A 20,854-nucleotide genomic window follows, 5' to 3' on the forward strand; every position below is an offset into this window, starting at 1 on the left:
TAGAATAAGTTAGATTGCATTTCAGAAACCATACAGAACTTTCAACAATCCCAAACTTCTCCTTGCTGCAAAAGTACATCTCCACAACATCAACTTTTCCCTTCTAGGGCCATCTTGCTTTGAAATGTGGAATATATCATGGCCTCAGAAAAATGCAGGAGACTTTATGAAACAAGATGTATGGCTGGTTTGAGCAGGCTGTAGTATCAGTAACTATCAGTAACTTCCATGCAAGAGGGGCCTGAAAGACATCCCCAAGGGCAAAATGAGGCAGATTATTCATGTACTGAGAGGGATAAGAGAAGACAAGCTGAACGTTGCAGGCCTCCAGCACATTAGATGGGTACTCTATGCCATACAGTCTATGGAGGGTCTACTGAAAGGCCTCATTGGAGGTTGAGAGGCAGACGTGCAACAATCAATTCGTGGCACAGATTGTCTTTAATTATTATTGTATGATCTCCAACATCTTCTGGATTTATAAATGAAACAATTGTAACATCAGAACACAATACAGAATATTTCCTGGTGAAGAAACTGTAGGCAGTCTCAACTTTTTGTTATGAAGTATTGCTGGAAACATCATCATATACTAGATTATATTTTCTCTTACAAACAATATTATAATTAGAATTGTTATTGACCAAGATAAATCCTTGGTCAATCTAAAAAAAATGACACAATTGTAAACCTCAATAGTAATAAGAGAGCATGTATAGGATAGGCATGTACTATACATACTGATTAGACAAGATCATTTATGTAGTCTCATAGAAAATGTAACTTACTTGAAGGAAGGGCTACTTCATTTTTGTCTTTTTTCCTCCTAGGAGGTACTTAATTAATGCTTAAGTACATATAGAATCCACCTAAATGATTCTACTCTATTTGGTTTAAAACTAAATATTAAACATTTAATGAGAAATCATTTTGTTTTCCTTCTTGGTCTGTACTAATCAAGCCCTGGTATCCCAATACCTTCATTTCTTGGCAGAAAGCAGAAGGCATTGCAGATCATGCTTTTCGAAAGCAGTGACCATTACACCTACATATTTGAAGACTCCACTAGAGTTATATAAGGTGAGGATGAACAATGGTTACTTGACAATGTGCCCACAGTGTCAGGGAGGAAAGAGTCCTTTAGTATTCTGCCCAGTTCAGAACAGACGGAAGGCATTGTGTTCAGTTCTGGGAGTTGTATTTTAGAAGAGACACTGACAAACGGAAGGGTGGCAAGGCTTGAAACCATGAGCTTCAGTTCACGGAACTTGGGACGTTTAACTTAGGGAAAAGAAGACCTTGGGGAACATGTTAGCTATCTTCTGCTCTTTTTCCCCTTCTCTTCACTCACAGTCACTAACCCAAGTAGTTAAGACCTCATATAATCTCTCTTTGACTATTAAGATACCTATTAATCAGCCTCCCTACTCCCAGTCTTCTCTGCTCTCCAAACTTATTTCAACTCTCCCCCCGCTTTTTGTGGTCTGTTTCAGCTAAATTGGATTTTCTAGCAGTTTCTTCAACTTGGTGTTCAATTTCCCATTTCTGGTTTTTGCACAGGTTATCTCAAATCTGCAATGTATGCGTCTCATGTGTTACCTTTCAAAATAGTTTTGTTCTTTCAAGGTTTAGCCAAGATGCACCAGCGCTGTGAAGCCTTTACTGTTCATTGATCTCTTGTTAAGTGCATTCCCCTCACCTCAAAACACCTTGTATTTATTTAACCATGTACATAACCTATATCCACATCCTTAACTCAGTGAACCCTAAGGCCCCGGGGACAAGTAATGTTTTATTTGTTTTTGGATCCTTAAGATCTAGCACAGTATCATTCACATAGCAGAGCAGGTGTGTAATACATGATTACTGAGTTGAATTGTCATTTTGAAGGGATTAGACTTAATCTACTTGGCTCCAGAAGAGCCTCAAGATCTAGGATATTTTTTATCTTATAGTGACATAAATTTCAGAATAACTTAAGGAAGAACTTCTACATTAGCTGTCCAAATATGGAATAAGGGTGCCTTAAGAAAGTCAATTCCCATTAATAGAAGTGCTTAGTCAGGGGCTAGGTGATCATTTGTGGTGATACTATAAAAAAGAATCCATGATTCAGGTTGGGATTGACTAGATGACCTTTCAACTCTGAGCTTTTAGGATTCTATATCATTTAGAATTCATGCTGTAATGTCCCAGATAGCATGGCATATAAACCTTTCATCTTCATAATATGACTATCACATGTTTAAGAGTTTCCAGGCAAGGTAAGTCTACTGCTTAGTTATTTCACCATTTTAAAATGTCTATGAAGAAATTCTTTTAGTTCATACCAAATACAATATGTAGGAGGCTTTGTCTTTATTTGTTCTGCATGAAGAATGGAGAGTATCTGGCTATCTGTCTTTATACTGTTATTTGCACACCAAAGTAATTGCAAATATTTTCTACGATTACGAATGACTATAAAGTGTGACAAGTTACCATTCTTCCTGTAAGAGTACCTACTTAACTAGAATCAAAGAATTTTACAAATGGAAGGGGGTCTTTGAAATCACTTAATTTGACTTCTTGCTCTTACGATCTGAGAGCCCTGAAAGGTGAAGAGAAATTTCCTATAGTCCCATAGGTCATTAGTGAAAGTGCCTGGACTAGAATCCAGGTCTCCTAATTTCCAGTCCACTGTTTTCTTCAAGTGCTTCTACTGGTACAATTTATACCTTATTCTCATAGGGATGACTGCTTTTAGCTCTGTCTCTTTTCCTTCATTCACTTGGCAATATCCTTTCTTTAAAAGGGATTACTTACTCTTATCTATCACACCAATTTTCTTCTCTCAGCTATCAACATTAGTTTTACTTCTAAGTTCACCTAAGACATCAAAATGGCAATGGGATATTTTGTTTTTTTGGTTGTTTCTCACTGCACCATCTCAGTGGCAGAAGCCTACCTGCCACTGGGGACCCAGTTCTGCTATTTAAGATTGTTACCCCCTATATCAAAGCAATACATTTTTCAGCAACTTTAATTACTTTCAAAAATTTTGGATTTTTTCCCCCTCAACTATAAGAGGGATTCCTCCAGAAAAAAATCCATCTTCTAATGCCTTTATGATTTCCTTCCAAATTTTTAAGTTAATGAACTTACAATTCTCAATCTATTCCCAAATGAACCAAGGCATCTTATGCATTTATTTTTTCTTACCTTCAATGAAACTTTATGGCCTAAGTAGGAGCTTTTAGGTTTCTCAGATAGTGTGGTTAAACATTGAGGTCAGAAAGTAATTTATCACCACCATAATTTTAAACTCAAATCATTGGTTTATATTCATCTAACGATCAGTATTTTTAAATTCAGGTTGTCTTTAAATCTTTTAACACTTTCCCTTGGATATGCTGAGCCTCTAAAATAAAATAAAATAAATTATCTTCCTATATGCATTTGAAACACATCCAACTAAAAGATAATTACATAGCTATTCCCTAATCTTACCCCTCTACAGGCCTGGAAAGTTTAACCACTACTACTTTAAACATGTCAAATGCTAGTATATCTATTCTGCATAAAAATAAGAAAAATACACCCAAACACCAAAAAAAAAAAAAGATTTTTTGAAATGGACATACCAATGATGTCACATTAATTTTGAGAAGACTTGGCTAGCTAACAGTTATGTTAACAAGTTTTTCAATCTATGCTGATCACAATTTAAACCAATACTGCTAATTTTACAAGTGTCATCCTTTCACATTAGACCAGAGTCCCATCCTCTTCTGTTCCTCCAAAGAATAAAACAGACCAATTAATAAACCTGAAATGATTTTTGATCCATCTCAAAACAAATTATATTTCCATACTCCACACACAGAAAGTTATTTTGAGTCAAGAAACAAAGTGACTCAAGATAACTCACATCTAGTTTTGTTGAATTCGCTAGATGTTTCCAAATGAAGCCCTTAAAGGTGTCTCCTCTATTCTCAAGGAGAAGAAAATTGATAAGTTGTTAATATTGGTACCACTGTGATATGCTTCAAATGGAAAGGTAAGTTTGTGAACCCACATGAATAACAAAACATAGTATTTAATTCTCATCTTTTAAAAGGGTGTGAAAACAAGGATATATAAATGTATCAGGCAACATCTGACAGAAGACATTTAATGTGTTTTACATTTCACTTTTATTTATTCTTTGAAACTGCCCATAATGCAGGGTTGTTTTTTTTGGGGGGGGGGGGGAAGGAAGAGAAATGGTACTGAGCAGATTCATTTTTTTCTACAAAATTATGGTAAAAACTCGCTCAATTTTCTATCTTATTGCTAATAAACCTTACAGATGCACAGTTTGTAGATTATAACCCCTTAAGGACTGAATGCATATAGCATGCTGCAAGGTACAAGAAATAAGCTAAAAATGAGCATGTAACTTACATCTGGACCACGACAGTACTAAATGCTGGCAAATGTTTATTACAACATTGAAATGAATGAAGAGAGAAATAGTTCAGTCCTGAAAGGGTTAAATATAAACCCTAATATATTACTGTTTTCTAACAAAGCTGCCACTCAATCCCACATTACAGTGCTTGAAAACAAAGTAAAGAGTCTGGCACAGAAAATTACACACATTTGTTCAGTACTCATCAGAAACAGCTGCTTTTGAAAGAAAAAGTAAATACCTCAGTTAATAATTGGATATTTTGTTTCATGAAAGACCACCTTTCTCCTCCCTTACCCCAGCTCCTCCTGCCATTATTTGGTTTTAAATGGTTAGCTGGTTTCCTCTGTCAATACTTACATTAGAAATTTTTTGTGAGAACAGATGATACCAGGTTCATTTTTAAAAAATTAACAAGTTGGTTCTCAAATGAGTCTGTGCAGTGAAAGTGAAATAAATAATCACTCATTTTAACTAGAGAGACTTCAGATGCCAAGGATTAAGAAGTTAGCAGCAGCACATTATCATTATACTAGTGTTCAATTTTGAAACTTATTAGATCTTTATGAGCACTGTTCTTGTTTTCTTAGTTTATGTGTTAAATTCAATGTTAAGTACTGAACTATTAAAACCCTTTTTGGAAGACTGGCTCAAATTTCTATGTATATTTTGGGAAACTGCACAAAAGTATACAAGGCATACTGCTTGAAAAATACATACTTGGACATACCATTTATGTTTGTTAAAGGTACTTAACATTCTATTGACAGAGCCTTTATCATGAAAAGGACCAACTTTTCAGAACATCAGGAGAAAGCAAAAATTAACATTTAAATTCTATTAATAACTGAAGATATGTTTAAAAGGGGTATGGATATGGAATACATGTTTCATAAGAATAGAAAGCTGAGAGCTGGGCCACAAGTCCACAGAATAGATTTTTTTTTTAAAGTAAAGGTAATGCTAAGGAAAAAAAAAGTCCTGACAAAAGATAAGCTATGACAAAATCCCCACACCCACCCTATCTTCCTTTCCCCTCATTTCCCCCCCAGCACATAGTACAAAGGCTGGGAAAAGACAGGTAGGGAAAAACACATTTTTGTTACAAGAAGTTTCTTGGAACTTTTAAAAGTCCAGGAACATTGTATATAATATACAAATGAACAAAGCTGCTGGGGGAAAAAAAGGCATTTAAAACAAAAAAATGGTAGTTAAACACAAGGCAAAAGACGAAAAGTTGTATTGTCTAATGGGGAAAAAAAAATCCAAAAAATTTTGAAAGTATTACTTTAAAGACAAAAAGCTGTGGGTTCATATACTGGTAAGACAAGTTTGCTCTTAACATTTATCTGTTGTTATTGGCATCAGAGCAAATCCAATATAATTTCATAACTGAATATCAAAACTATTAAGTGAAGGAAACTCGTGGACAATTACACGTAAAATAGTACTGAAAATACATGCTTCAAACAAAAACATTGTGTACATTGTGTAATGACTGTAGCCATAAGAGAAAAGAAATTAAGTAGGGCAAAGACAAGTAAACAGTTTGCAAGTGAATGCCAGTAAACAGTTTAAAACAAAGAGAGATAAGGCCACGATGAGTTCCGCCCTTGGTCACAGAAACAGACGGTGAGTGAGGCAGTATTCGCTAGCACGAGGAGCTCGCATTTATAAGAAGATTGCAGGAGGGAAGGATACATGTAGTATAAAAAAGCCTGTGAGTAATTAGGCAGGCTTATAGAAGAAACAACACAGTGGTACTGATTTAACAACCAAATTTTTTTTTCTTTGAAAATGGAAGACAAAATCATTAACATAGATTAAAAACAACATTTACAGAGGCACAGCCCAAGCAAAACAGGGAATAAGGAAGACAAAGACTGAGAAAATGTCCTAAAATGGGCTTCCTCTTCCCCCTTTTAAAAAATGGTGAATGGAAACCTATTGAAAGAGCCTAGGGACCCTGATGGTAATGGTTTCTGTGGTCAACATTGCAAGGAATTAGGAGTTTGCATTCTGAAGGTACTGTGGCTCTTGTTTTATGGGACAATTAAAAGCTCACCACAATGCAGAGGTAGTTTTTACTCTAAGAAAGGATGACTGCATTGCTAAATGATATTCTGCAACACTGCACATGCAGCTCTAGTACTCATATACTCAATGGTTCTGCTGTCATCTCTAAGAAATTGAACAAATGTGCAGTCAGAGTATAGGAATGGAGACAATGTAAAAATGGTAGGCTTAGGGTGCAAAGCCTACAAAAACCCACTGAATGCAACCAAATTCTAACTGAAGGGAAAGGAAATGAAACCCTTTGGGGGATGGATAATATCTGGAAGGAGAAGACAGGATAAAGTTGGAGATGACTGGTATTTGAGAGGGGTAAAGCAGAAGGGAGTGAGAAAATGGAAGAAAAAGGGATAGGTTACAATTGTATCTTACAACTATCCATTTCTAAGTAATGTATTCCAGCTATTTCAGTTGATCATCTAACAAAAGCATCTTATTATTTTAGGATTACACCAATGTTTGGCCTATGCTACTAAAAAAAAAAGATGTAAAGGGGATAAAAACATGCTTTTGTAGAGATTTTTCTCATTATACAATAAGGGTTACCACCTACCAGTCCTACTGGTAGCAAATACTTTGCATGATACTTTTGTCACCAGCCAAGAAGGCAAAAAACACACTGCCAAATGAAGCCACTGGAAACATTCCACATTCAAAATAAAATGTTTAACTTACACATAATACAAGTTATGTACAAGATTAGAAGTGAATAAAAACCTGAAAAGATCCTGGAACAGATGGTTGCATTTGTGATTCGAAAGAAAAAATACAAAACCCTTCAAAAACCAACATTTTCTGTAACATGAACAGTCATTAACATGACTAGATGATCACATATAAGTTCATGTAAATGTTAGAACTTCTTGAGTTACCACTATAAATACATTTTTTTTTAAAAAAAAGGAAAACAAATAACTATTGACAATGACGGGAAAATAGAGCACTAAGTTAACATACATTGCATGTATTGCAGGCAAGGCAGAGGCATTTTTTTTTTTAAAGCTTTTGCACAGACTTCATATAATCTTAAAAAAAATATGCTGGCCTTTACAAGGTTCTACTTGCTGAAATCAAAACAATTTCAGTTCATAAAAAGTCACAAGACTTCAGTTTAAAAAAGGAACAGTTCCAGCCACAGACCAAAAATATATATATTTTTTTTAAACTGGAAGAGTATGGTAATTAGATTATAAAAGTATGGTCAGGTATGAAACCTGATTATACTTCAGAGCAAAAGCTCGGAGAAAAAAAAATAAACTATTTGGTAACAAAAGTGTACTATATGTTGTGATACAAAAAAGGTATGGTGAAAATGTACCTTTTACTAAAGCTTATACAAGTTCCTTGGTCCATAAAAACTATGTGATGTTCATTGTTTTCTAAACTTTGTCCCAGCCACATTTCTGTTTCTTGCCCATTAAAAAAAAATAAAAACAAAACCAAAACAAAAAACCAAAAACCCAGCTGAAAAATAGATTCCCAATAAAGTTTTTATATTTTGATTTTTTTTTTATTGTGGCTTCTGCTTTTCCAAATCAGTCAGTACTTGTAGGTAACAGGGCTCAAAGAGGATTGCTCAGAATGGACAGTTTTCCCAAGCAGCCACAAAATCTTGTTCCGTTTTCTCATTTGCAGCACTGGAGAGTCAGGATAAGTCCTAGGTCACAACAGTGGTTAGGATACAACTGTTGCTGCAGATGATGTGACATTGGTTGGATTTGTGCTGACATTTGTGTAACTTCCCTCGCTGTTTGTGTTTGATTCATTAGTGGCCATTAGGCTTGAATTGGCTCGAAGGATTGCTCCCGCTGCACTGCAGTGTGGCCGTGGCCCTGGTTCCGGTGTGTATGTAAAGGTCAGGCTGGTAGAATAGATTATTCCATCATTGCGAACCAAAGTTACTGGGACTTGGACTGGCTGACGAACCCACCTCCAGCCTTCTCGGAATGCAGAAATGTCTGGAACAACACAAAGCATGCTCTCTGCACATCTGTAGAACGGAAAAATATTTTTTTACAACTCCACAAAATACACAAAAAGCAACCAATACATTTGATGAAAATACAATTTTTCAGTATCAAGAATAAGCCCAATAAAGCAAAGAAATTAAGAATGATAAAGATCTACTGTACCTGTACATAGTTTCAGCTTCCACATCCCCAAACCAGACACGCAAATTTGGAGTGAAATTCTGTCCTGTAAGTTCTAGCATTGCTACATCTCCACCACCATTCAACTGTAACATAATCAGAAAACCATTATGGAAAAGGAGTATTTTTTTTAAGGGAGTATTCTGAAAGTACAAAAAGGATTATTATATATATATATATACCTACTATTTCAGTGCCCCAACCAATACTACAACAAATTAATAACAAACACCCAAACTGGATTTAGCAAATGAAACAAGCTGTGCATGAAAACAAAGAGCTGAAGTAATTAAATACTTGCTCACCTGAAGACTTTCTACAACAGGCACAGGTGTTACTGGAGCATGGACAGGTCCCATACCCTCATAGAACGTATATTCTGCCTTATCTGTACTAATGATTGTCCAGGAAGCTCCATCATTTATCATCTCTTTATTTGGTTCTTTCGGGCATGGAGTGGCCTAATGAAAAAAAGAATGGTAAGCAGTTGAGGTGCTATAAGAAGAATTATGAAAGTCACATTGACAGAATATACAGAATTCATGGAAAAAAATAAACACAACTCTCTTTCTCCTCCACCCCACTTCTCCTCCCCAAATTTGGCTCTTCTTAGGCTGACAATGATTGTGACATTGCCCGCTGCAGTGGAGCCACCTGCTTCAGCCTCCCTGGTAGCTGTGATTATAAATGTGAACCATCACCACCAATCAATTGATACTTTTCAAAGCATATCAGTGAATGACACCCTAATTTAATTAATAAAAGGATAATACTTTTAATATGGCTAGATAAATATTTCTTTTCATGAGCATCCATATTTGGCTGGCTAATTTTATTTCACAACAAAGTGGAATAGAATAGGATTATTCTAGAACACCAAGGCTAGAAACTAATATCATTATCAATATTATGATCACCAAGAACAACAAATACCTTATGTTTATACAGCACGCCACATCTCCAAAATGATTTAGCATATATCTCACCTGATCCTTATAATAATTATAATGATAATAATAATACTATGAGGTAGGCAGTATAGATATCATCACGGAGGAAGAACCTGAGACAGTGATTTTAAGTCACTTGCCCAAGGTTATACTGTAGTAGACCTAGACCTAGAATGCAAACCTTCTGAAGCCTAGTCCATTGTTCTTTTCTGTACAGCACTTGTCACTGTGATTTCCTCAGTCCCAGAGTTTGATGGTGTTAAATGATGGGCACACGGGTAACAACATAGAGAGATCTGTAAGAACCTCTCTACTGATGACCAATTTCTCCTATTAAAAGGATTCAATATCCCCATGAGAGGTTCCAAGGAACTATGATTTTACAAAAGCTCTGGAAACATTTTTTTTTAAATCAAGTGCAGCCATAAGGGGAAATTCATTTGAATTCGATTTTATTATCAGATACAAATGCATAAATATTCTTAAAAGAAGTTTATTGTTGTCTTTTCTAATTTCTTATGGCAAGAATTTTATCACAGTTCAAAATTCTAACGACTGTCATGTTTTACATTTTTCCCATAAATAACTCACTTGAAATTGGATTATTCTTTCTTGGGAAAGGCACAAATACATTCGTTCTGTATCTTTAAGATAAAATGCACATTTATGTAGCTGTGACACTGGATCATCTGCATCTAGTAATGCGGTCTGTTTATCAACTTTTCGAATTATCTATTTCAACAAAAACAAAAGAAAACTCATACATACATACATAGAAAAATGTACATTTTTAAAATTTCTATTAGTTAATAGCAAAGAAAGCATATATTGCATACATTGTAAATTTGGTTTATACCCACATCTCTGAAAATATTTTCAAATAATGGTTATTAAGGGCAGAAAATTTGAAACACTTCTTTTATAGACATGAAGCACTAGTCCCTAGAGATCTTATAAAGTAGGATTAATCAACTATCTCTTTCTCTAGATGACCTTTTGAGAATGACTCAACTGTTCTTCCTAATACATAATTATTACAGATACAAAATATATTTAATAATATTAAGTGCAATAGCACGAAACCTTAAGCCATGATACTTTTAAGAAATATAAAAACTGGTAATAACAACACCAATTTTTTCATTAATTCACTAATTGGCAGTTAGTCTACAGTTAGCCTATACTTCAGCTTACCACAAAAGCAAATGATTAGAATACTATTTCTCAGATCTGATTGCCGTCTGTTTAAGTGACAACAGGCTTAAAATATATAGCAGGTGCTTTAAAAAAAATTTAAATTGTAATTTAAAAATCAAAGAGACTTCATCCTAGGACCTCAATAACATTCAAATATGCTCTACACAACTGAAGGAGTCTTAAGATTTCCCCTCAGTTAGACTTTAATCAGTGGATATTCCCCAGTATTGTAAAATGCATTATTTGCATTTCCAAATTCTTAATTTAGCCACTTAGAGGTAAAATACTTGCCATTCTGGACAGGTATAATATGTGATGTTTCAGGATAAGCGGTGGAGTGTGATACTACACTTTGACCAACTATAGCTTCCATGGTGTTCTGCAAAGCTAAGTCATTCTCAGGTTGTTTAGTTTTCAAATCTTAACGATATAGACAAATATAAGATCCGGATCTAAGAGGAAGTGGTAACATCTCTGGATCAAAGAAAATTATGGCTGGCATTTATTCTAAATATTCCCTTTGACCATTTAAATCTCTGACTTGTTTCATCAGCCAAATCCTAGCTGTGCCCCAAATTCAGTGAGACACTGAGGTAGGGCAATTTCTAAATAATTAAGGTCAAGGATAAAGAAAATATAGACAGTATTTAAAGACAATGGACTTATTTTTAAGCCATCCCACATGGGTATTCTAACCCATAAAAACTTCAACTGTTTTGGTTAACCATATTCCAGGAGGGTATCAATACTGAACTGGAACTCTGGGAGACCCAGGGATGTGAAGCCCTATGAAGCCTGTGGTTTATTGGGTTGTAAGTTGGTTGCATGTGTGCTATAAAAGCATTCCAAAAAAACAATGATTTCCAACTTGGTACTTATATTCCAAAAATATACTAAACCTTACTACTGGGAGCTAACAACTCATATTTAAATACTTTAAGATACAAAGTTCTACAAAGCTAAAATGTTTAGTAAAAAGCCCCATGTCCCTACGTCTTTATATGCCAGATTACAGAGTGAAGATAATATCTCTGAGTTCAACAAACATTTACTAGAATCTTTAACTGATTGGGGCAAGTAGTTATGCATGTAATGTCTTACAGACATCTTTAATTCATCCTTTTGAGGGTAGTTAATCATGGCACGCTGACAGCATAATTATAGTACACTGACAACGCTATAATTGCAAAGAGCTCACTCTTTTCCATACATTCTCTAGGATTACTTTTTTCCCCCAATGTTTAAATACCATAGCCAGTATAGATTTAGCTGTCAATAATAACAGCACATTTAAAGATAATTTTCAAATGAGACAGAGACAATTGTTATTTTAAACATATCTATCAGTGAAATTTCAAGAACTGCATCAACTAGTAATCCAAACCATTAATGTTTCCTCCTATTATTCCTGCCTGCTTATTTTATGTCTTGCAGAATCTAGTGCATAACATAACTGTCTGAAATTCCAGATCTCACATTTACTAGTTATGTCCCTATGGACAAGTCCTATAACCTTTTTGGACCTCAGTTTCTTTATTTGTAAAATGATAAGGTTGGAGTAGATGATCTCTAAAGTCTTTTCTAATTCTATCATCTCGTGATTTTTGGTGTTTCAATAGCCACTTTATGTCAAAACAATAAGAGAACCTTACTGGAACAATGATTCAGATAAGGGGGAAAAGAACAGAAAATTATCCAGGTAATTGCTGTATTGGTTTTTTTGTTTGTTTTTTTAATTTTACTATTGGCTCCAGTTTTGCAAAGTTTATAAAATTATTTATGTTTTATATTCATCAGGATATTGTAATGAAATACCAAATAAAAACACCCTGCAAAACCATGAGACATAGTAAAAGACACAACCAAATAAAAAAAACCAAACAGTGCTTACCCGACCTGTTTCAAGCTGGATTCTTTTTCCAGCAGAGTTCTAGGGCAGTGATACACTAGCATATTGTCTGCTGAGATGCCTCAGAGAATGAGAAACAAAGGACTATTTCAGGGAACAAAAAACTGTAGTTTAAAAAGAGAGACATTTTAATTCATAAATACTTTAGGCCGTTTTCATAATTTTTTAAAAAATGTCACTTTTAAGTCACCTAAATAGTATGTATAGCTGTAGAAAAGGGGAAAATATATAAACACATACATATACATATATATTTTTTCCCTCTCAGACTTGAAAATATTTGGAAGTATTTTTATAACTTTGCCTGAGAAGTTTAACTTTTATAATTTAAAGTTTTCCTTCCTAATGAATAGGCAGCTTTAAAATTGCAACTTGATTTCTCAACTTGAGTTACGATTTATCTAGGACTACTAAGAGTAATAATAGCTATTTCAATATTTCAAAGACCTATGACTTTATTCCTCCATGATTACACATTGCAACCACCTATGCCTTAGGGAATAGTACCAATGACATAGATACTGTAGCCCCACTGAATCACTTAGTATCCAATTTGTTGCCAATCCTATCCAAAATGAATCCTTATATGGCTGACAGATCCTCCGCAGACAAGCCTTAAAGCCAAGTTTTTCTAGCCTAGCCTGATAGGACTTGCCAGAACTTATGTTCTACCTTCCGGGCTTCAAGGACTTCTTACCATGATGAAGCACTAGAACAGCAAGGAGACAAAGAAGTAGGGGCAAAATGCTTTAATCTCAATAATCAATATATTGTAAGATCTGAAAGTGAAGTTAGCCTCATGTTCATTTATTCAACAGCATTTATTAAATGCAAGGTGCTAGGTGCTGGGGATAGATGCTACAACAAAAAGCCTGCTCTTGGGAACTATCACAGAACGTTGGGTCTACCATAGTTTCCTCTGGAACTCAGTGGTTTGTTTTTTTTTTAACAGGCAAATGTCCCCTGAGTTGAATTTGTTGAATTGAGAATTGTTAATAATAAAGAATGCTGAGTTAATTTTAAAACAATATATTTCCTAGTAAAATTTGTTTTGACTTAACCAGAATTTCTATATTTTTGGATACCTAGAATACCAATACCAAAAGAAAATATTATATGCGGTGAATAGGCTCTAAGTAGAAAGCAAAATGAAGCACTCACAGTTAACCTGAGGATTTATAAATGCAATTTATAGTGCCCTCTACTGAACAGATTTAGTTATTCACTCACGATAAAATAAAGCACACCAGAAAAAAGTTATCTATGCAAAAACGCTGTAACAGCATCCATTACGAATGTCCATAAAAAATAAGTTCTATGATTATTTTACTACTATATATCAAAACATGGAACATATGTCCATGTGGCAACACAGTTATAATTTGATCATTTGTTTGCTGCAAAAATTAGTCTATATATTACTAAAGTAAAAGTAGAACTCTACCAATCTCGGGAGCGCCATGCCTGTAACTGAACACACAAGTTTGACAGTCTGTCCATAATGGATATAGCCATCTCTCACTGTGAATTCTTCTCCTTCTGATTCATCATCATCCACTGTAGAAAACAAATAAAACTCTGTCATGTCAGAATGCACCAAATGCTCATGAAGATTATATTCATTAGTATTTATTTTTTAATATTTTTAAAAAGGAATTATAATGTTCAAAATGAAAAATACTGAAAACATGTTTATACTCACAGAGATGAATATAAAATGCTCCCCACTGTTGTGAACTGGCATGGAAATTCCCTCCTTCTACATGTAAATATCTGGTGCTGACTGTTTGTGATCGAAGTCGATTAAATAATGCCACTTTTGTTCCTGAAGCTATGCATACTGTGAGTGAAAACATTTTCTATTATTTTTGTCTTCTTAGCATTTATATTTAATATTTAGGTCTTTTAATGAGTAAACAGCTTCTGCATAAATGTTAAAAATGTCATTTTCTGGTTTTTATGGTTCATAAAGGTTTTATGGAAACCTATCAATCCCAAAACGATAAACTTAGCCATTTTGCAAAACAGGCGAACAACATTATGTTAACATTAAAAAAGGAACTAGATGTAGCATAGTAACTGTCATCCTCTAAATTTCACTTAAAAATTGAAATCAATTCAACAACTGCTTGAGTTATATACAAGGCATTTTTTTCTCATTCAATGGAAAATAAGGTCGTGAATGTGAGAATAGGCTCCCTTCTTTCCTCTTCAACGTTAATATTATGTCTAATCACTTGTAAACTAAATTATAAAACTCAACAATACTTACAGTCAGCATTTTTCAATGACTGCTTCTTTTTAGAAGGTTTGGAGATGACTTTGATCCGTTTACTGAGGAACACACCAATGTCGTCGCTGTTGCCATAGAACATTTTTACAGATAACATGAAATGCTTTCGCTTGTCTGAATCAGATATATACAGTGTTTTGGCTGTACAATAATTCTGTGGAAAGAAATATTTAATTGCACCAAAACCATAACAATACACTATCAACAATTTAGAATGGCCATGTCTAGGCTGAGTATGGCTTTAAGATTTGTCATATTTCACTGAATAGCTTATAAACACTAGTGTCAAAAAGAAAGTTAACTTTGAAAGTGAAATTGTCTCCTAGAAAGTTGGCAAAAATTCATTAATAAGTCTTAAGAAATAACGTGTCAATTTTCCCTTTCAATTTTAACATTTAAAACAGTTTTGCCTTGCTGTCAATACCACTAAATCTTTTTAAATGGCTTTAAAAATAATTACAGAACTTCATTCAGAAGATGTATATTTAAAATTAAAAGTCCATGATTCTTTTTGCAAAGGCAAAAAGGGAAAAACAAGGGTATATGAATCTATTTTTATAAAAAAGATTTTAGCAGTCATCTTTAAAAATACTATATAAAATATTACTTTGATGTGCATTTGGCTTTATTTTTCTTTCTAACCAAATATCAAATAATAAACCCAAAAATTTGTGGGAAAGGACACTTTGCTAATTGTGCCACTAAATTACATAGTAGGTTAAAAAAAAAAAAGAAATATGTAGATTATATCCATTGAAAACAATGGCTAGTCATGGCTAATAGAAAAATAATTTTTGTTTAAATGAGATAAAAAATGTCAATTGCTTTGCAAACCTTAAAGTGCTATATAAAGGCTGGCTATTCCATCACCAAAAGAAGGGACATTTGATGAACTAGGACCACAACTGGATACTTAATGTTGATATGCTAGACCGAAAAATTATCCAACTTACTATGCAAATAACTGTTTATCATATCTGAGCTATGAATGGGTATAACATCTAGCATTTAAAAAAAAGTTTAAAAAAACTGCCATAAATTTTATTTGTTGCTATTTTAAGACCTCACTGAACTTTCATTTTTATAATTTTAGGTTTGCAACTTCTTTAGGAACACAAGGAGAAACACAAATCATTCATTACCTCTAAATTTTAAATGGGGAAACAGAAACATAAAAGGGTTATATGATAGAAGGAAATAGTTATATCTTCTTAATTTTTTTTGGTAAAATCCTCAAATGTGAAAAAATTTTATGTAACAACGTCATATTTCTTAAATAGGCATATTTTAATTTGGTTTACTTCTACTTAATCACATATATTTTTTAAATCTAAGATTGAGTTCATGTGATTTTGCCCAATTTATGTTTGTTTTGTTAACAGAATAATTTTGGAAATGGATGGTAAACCTCAAATTTTTTTGTTTGTTTTAATTCGCTTTGCTAGCTAGATGTACTGCCTTAGTAGCAGAACAAAAATATTGCAGGTTTATCTTAAGATTTTTCAGTAGCAGAGATATTTAAAAATGGAGGTTTGGTTGCCATCTTGAATTTCTTTTTATATTTGATGAGGTTTTTATAATTCAAAAGAGCCTTAAAAGCTTGATGAGCATTTGCTCTGCAGACAGCAAATTTAAGATGAAGCTAATAGTAATAATAAAAACAAACAAACAAAAAAAATAGTACTTTGCACTCACATAGCGCCTTTCATCCAAGGATCTCCAAGCGCTCAAAGATGGCATCTGTAAGCTGTTGTGGCAGGAGCCATGGGTCCGCCATACTTTTAAAGTGACAGCATAGTAGGTCAAATTAGCCTAAACTATGGAATTGTTCTGCAACATAAGACGAGGTCTATGAAAATGAAAATTAATGTACTAAAGTGTACATACACTAATGCAGGGAGCAAACACTAAGTGTCTCTAAATTAAGGCAGTTACAGTCTAATAGGAATAGCTTAATTTGGGGTGGGAAGGATAGTTGTATACAATCTAAACAGGAAAGGAGGAAGTAGTGAAGTTTAGCATCGTATATTAAGAATAAGTTAAGCTGTCATGGTAAAACATTGGTTAGCAAACACAAAGGGGAAAAAAGTACCATGGATATCTGATCATAGGAATTAGAGGCAAACAGATTTTTGTCTTTATAAAATCAAACCATACAAAGATCACTCTACTCTCATAGAAGAATTGAAATTTACTCGTTTCAATTCATAAAGTCAGATCTTAAGAAATTTTATTAGAACTACTACTTACTGGTAAGAAAGAGCTGGTTAAAAGCAATAAGGAAGTGGGATATAATGAATACAAACTTCTCAAATTCCCATACAGGGAAAGAAAAAAAGGAACAAAGTTACTACAACCATAAAAATATGTTGTCTTCATACAAGCTAGAAATTAAGTATATTTACTTCAGCATATAATGTTGCTAAATTAGCTGAAGGAGCTCTAAAACAAGAATACTGCAGGTGACAATTTCCCTAAAAGAGAAGTGCAAAAATACTTAGCTTATTTTCAAAGGGGCCTTTATAAGACACCGAAGTAAAGAAAAAGCTGCCAAGGAAAAAACCAGGATAATAATTGATCTGAATAAGATGACAGATACAAAAATTCATTTTTTCTGGGTAAGGTACTTTAGATAATACTAGCAAAAGGGGTGTGGAAAATAAAGTACAAAACAGATGAAAATAAGAACACTTAATAATTTGGATAGGAAATTCATGAAATAGCATATTCTAAATTCATCTATATAAGAAACAATTAGGGAAAAGAATTTTCACAACACATAAATATAAGACTGATAAAGGAAAAAAAAAGTATTGCCCTTAATGATTACTAATACTAGTAAGAAACAAATAAAATGCCATTGCAAAGAACTTTTAAGTGGTATCTAAATTCTTTTACTGTTGAACAATTTATTATTAGTATCTTGTTTGTCTCATCTTGTTTGATAGGGGGGGTTCAGATGCAAACAGTCCTTAGACAAGTCACTGTGCTGCTGTTAATCTTTTTATATTAAATATTTAAAGGAAGTGGCTTTGTCAAATATTATCCACATAAACAAATAAAAGAAATAAAAGAAGTGGTGGTGATTCTAAAGAAGTACTAGGATTGAAGGCTTTGTTATACAAAGATTAATTCAATGCTGACCAACCATTTATTTACATCATGAGGCACGTCAAAATGCACATTATCACTTTCTTTGGAAAACAGCTTTCTCTTCAAAGACGTGTACAAAAAGTCCTATTTGACTTTTCTGTGAAGTGTAGGTTTCTGTAAACCTTGCACCCAGAGAATCACTTTCTAACTATAGTATTTTATCAGTACTAACACCACCAAAAATTTACATAATGAATTCCTCAGAGCAGCCCTCTAAGAACTTTATTGTTTAAGTATTATTATCTACATTTTACAGAATAGGTAATTCAGGTTTAGCAAAGTCACACAGCTACTAAATGCTGAAGTCAAAATTTGAAACTAGGTCTTCTAAGCAGTGCTCTTTCCATCTTTCCACAATGTCCTACATTGAAAGTAAGTTAAAAACATGATACTATAGTTGAAAAATACATTCCCTATAAATTTGTGATTAATTGTACCTTTTAGTACACAGAGTGTGAGTATATGTTAAAAGTATGAATATGAACAGAGCAGTGGTAAATATTATTTTCTCCAAATCTTATTTTTCCCTGTCAGAATCAAATGTTTGTTTTACTCTTATTTTTTCTTCTAAATAAAACGTCTCCTTTCTTAGTCAGAGTCTCTCTTCATTAACCTGTCCCCTCATGTATCACCAACGTTGACCCAAAGTGGTATATGGTTACCCATGTAACTTTTAAGCAAGAAACTGCTTTATCAATACTTTTCAATACCACAGAACAAGACTAACTTCTCCTCACTTCTCCTATGAAGGATTATTATAGCTTTGGGAGGAAGTTCTGCAGGATTGTACATGTACCAGTGATTAACTCATACTGAAGTATGATGGAAGATAGCATAATAAACCCCACCTTGGTAAAGAAACCCCTTGGGAGCGGCTCTGGAAGGTGATTGTCAACAAAAGAAATAATGGGGCTAAATGTAAAGACAGACCTTGAGTGCCCAAGTAGCTGGAGTCCCTGGATTTCTATCACTCGTATCATTTGGCTGTTTCACCATCTATCTCTAATGGTAGCTTATAAGTATACTGCTCAAATATATCTTAAGTGACTATAGGCAAGTTAAACATTGTAAGAAACTAGTCTGCTGGAAGAAACGTATCAAAAAAGCATTTATTTTGCTAAATTAGTAAAAATTTTTCAAAGTTAATTAAAATTATATTTCTCTAGACAAAAAAATTGGACCTTAGAAATATATTAGAGACAATGAATTGGTTGGGAAGTCAAAGGGGAATCTGCACAGAGCCAAAAGAATTCACTGCAGTGGGATTTAACTTGGACTTGAATTTAAAAATAGTCAAAGTCAGACAGATATACATCCTAAGGAATATTATTAAAGAGAGAAAACCAAAAAAGTGATAGTAACTTGCAATGCTATGTGTTTAGTTTTCACTGTGAGTCCTTTAAGATTTCTTAGTGGAATTTTTTTTCTTTAACATTTGTTTGATATCTTTAAGTTGTATTTGGTTGCATAAAAATAATTTTACTTAAAATACCCTATTTTTAAAGATATATATTCTGGAAATGTTTTACATAAGCACATATATAACCTATATCTGATTGCTTACCATCCCAGGGAGGGAGGAGGGAAGGAAGGGATAGAACTTGCAAGTCAAAACTTTAAATAAAGATGTTAATAAAAAAATATATATTCAAGCAGTTCACAAAGTAGTTTAAAAAAATGAAAAGCAAAAGCTTAAGTGGCTATACAACTAAAACTTACATGAAATGTAAAGCCAAATGGGAGAAAATAACACTTGAATAGCTAATAAAAATGAGTAAAAAAAACTATTTAAGATTGTTAAAAGTAGAGAAAAGAGTTAGTTATTTCCTGAATATAAAAGGAGAAAGAATCAAGTTAGACATTAACACAATATGTTTGACAGTAAGGTCAACTAGCTAATGGAATAATTTGCTAAGGGAAAAAATTTTATTACCACCACAAAAAAATTCTGAAATAAAGCTTTTCTTCTATGCCTAACACTGCTTTGTTCCACATATAAAGCAAACTAACCCATTTTTTTTTCTGCATTTAGCTTAGAAACAAATGAATTGTTTAGAGAATTTACCCAGAGTTTTTTCCTGCCACTGCAAAGAGATTAGCATACTGTTTCCCATAAATTCTAATGATTATGCCTCAAAAAAGCAGATGGAAAATTAACAATTAAACATTCTACAACTGTTAAATTGTGACTCTTTAATTTGCTGGTGGCGTTAATTAGAAATCTCAGACTCCTTGACCCAGTGAATTCTGTCAGCAAGCTGACATCCTTAATGTATGTCACTGTAAGCCAACACAGTAACACTTAGCCAGCTGTAGACTAGTTGTATCTTTCAAACCCTGACTTAAATTTTCATTAATTTCTCTAGGATAGAAAGAACTCTGATACCTATAAAAATTACTCTCCCCCCTCCCAATATAAAAATGAATACAGGTGCCATGACACCCCTCATATAAAAATATGTCCAGGTCTTACTATACCTTTCCTTCCAAGTTCAACTGCTGCATTTCTTGGTCACTATTTCCTATTCCAATAAATGCGCATGGCTGAGATTCTTGTTCAGAAGAACCATCACGTTCCATTTGCTCCTTTTTTTTCTTCCATCCACTGCCCATAAGATATACACAAGGAGGAGGACAAAAAAACCTGAAGGTAAAAAACAAAAATGAGCTACATGAAAACCTTTAAATTTAAAATGG

At 33.6% G+C, this 20,854-nt stretch overlaps 1 protein-coding gene across 3 annotated transcripts in view; it reads right to left on the bottom strand.

The window, feature by feature from the left end:
• Nucleotides 1-7,156: 7,156 nt before the first annotated feature.
• RBPJ (recombination signal binding protein for immunoglobulin kappa J region) overlaps nucleotides 7,157-20,854 on the bottom strand; it is a 114,479-nt gene continuing 100,781 nt past the window's right edge. For 2 of the 3 annotated variants that reach the window (XM_036763249.1, XM_036763250.1), the window contains 8 exons: nucleotides 20,636-20,801; nucleotides 14,984-15,158; nucleotides 14,414-14,551; nucleotides 14,156-14,268; nucleotides 10,197-10,337; nucleotides 8,961-9,116; nucleotides 8,638-8,741; nucleotides 7,157-8,495 (listed from right to left, as the gene is read on the bottom strand). In XM_036763249.1, the coding sequence (XP_036619144.1) occupies nucleotides 8,180-8,495; nucleotides 8,638-8,741; nucleotides 8,961-9,116; nucleotides 10,197-10,337; nucleotides 14,156-14,268; nucleotides 14,414-14,551; nucleotides 14,984-15,158; nucleotides 20,636-20,801 (1,309 nt within the window). In that variant the 3' untranslated portion in view covers nucleotides 7,157-8,179. Of the gene's footprint in view, nucleotides 8,496-8,637; nucleotides 8,742-8,960; nucleotides 9,117-10,196; nucleotides 10,338-14,155; nucleotides 14,269-14,413; nucleotides 14,552-14,983; nucleotides 15,159-16,699; nucleotides 16,880-20,635; nucleotides 20,802-20,854 lie in introns of those variants that run through there. The other variant, XM_036763251.1, reaches the window with a different exon arrangement.

This window comes from Trichosurus vulpecula, chromosome 6 (genome assembly GCF_011100635.1).
Source record: "Trichosurus vulpecula isolate mTriVul1 chromosome 6, mTriVul1.pri, whole genome shotgun sequence".
Lineage (NCBI taxonomy): Eukaryota > Metazoa > Chordata > Mammalia > Diprotodontia > Phalangeridae > Trichosurus > Trichosurus vulpecula.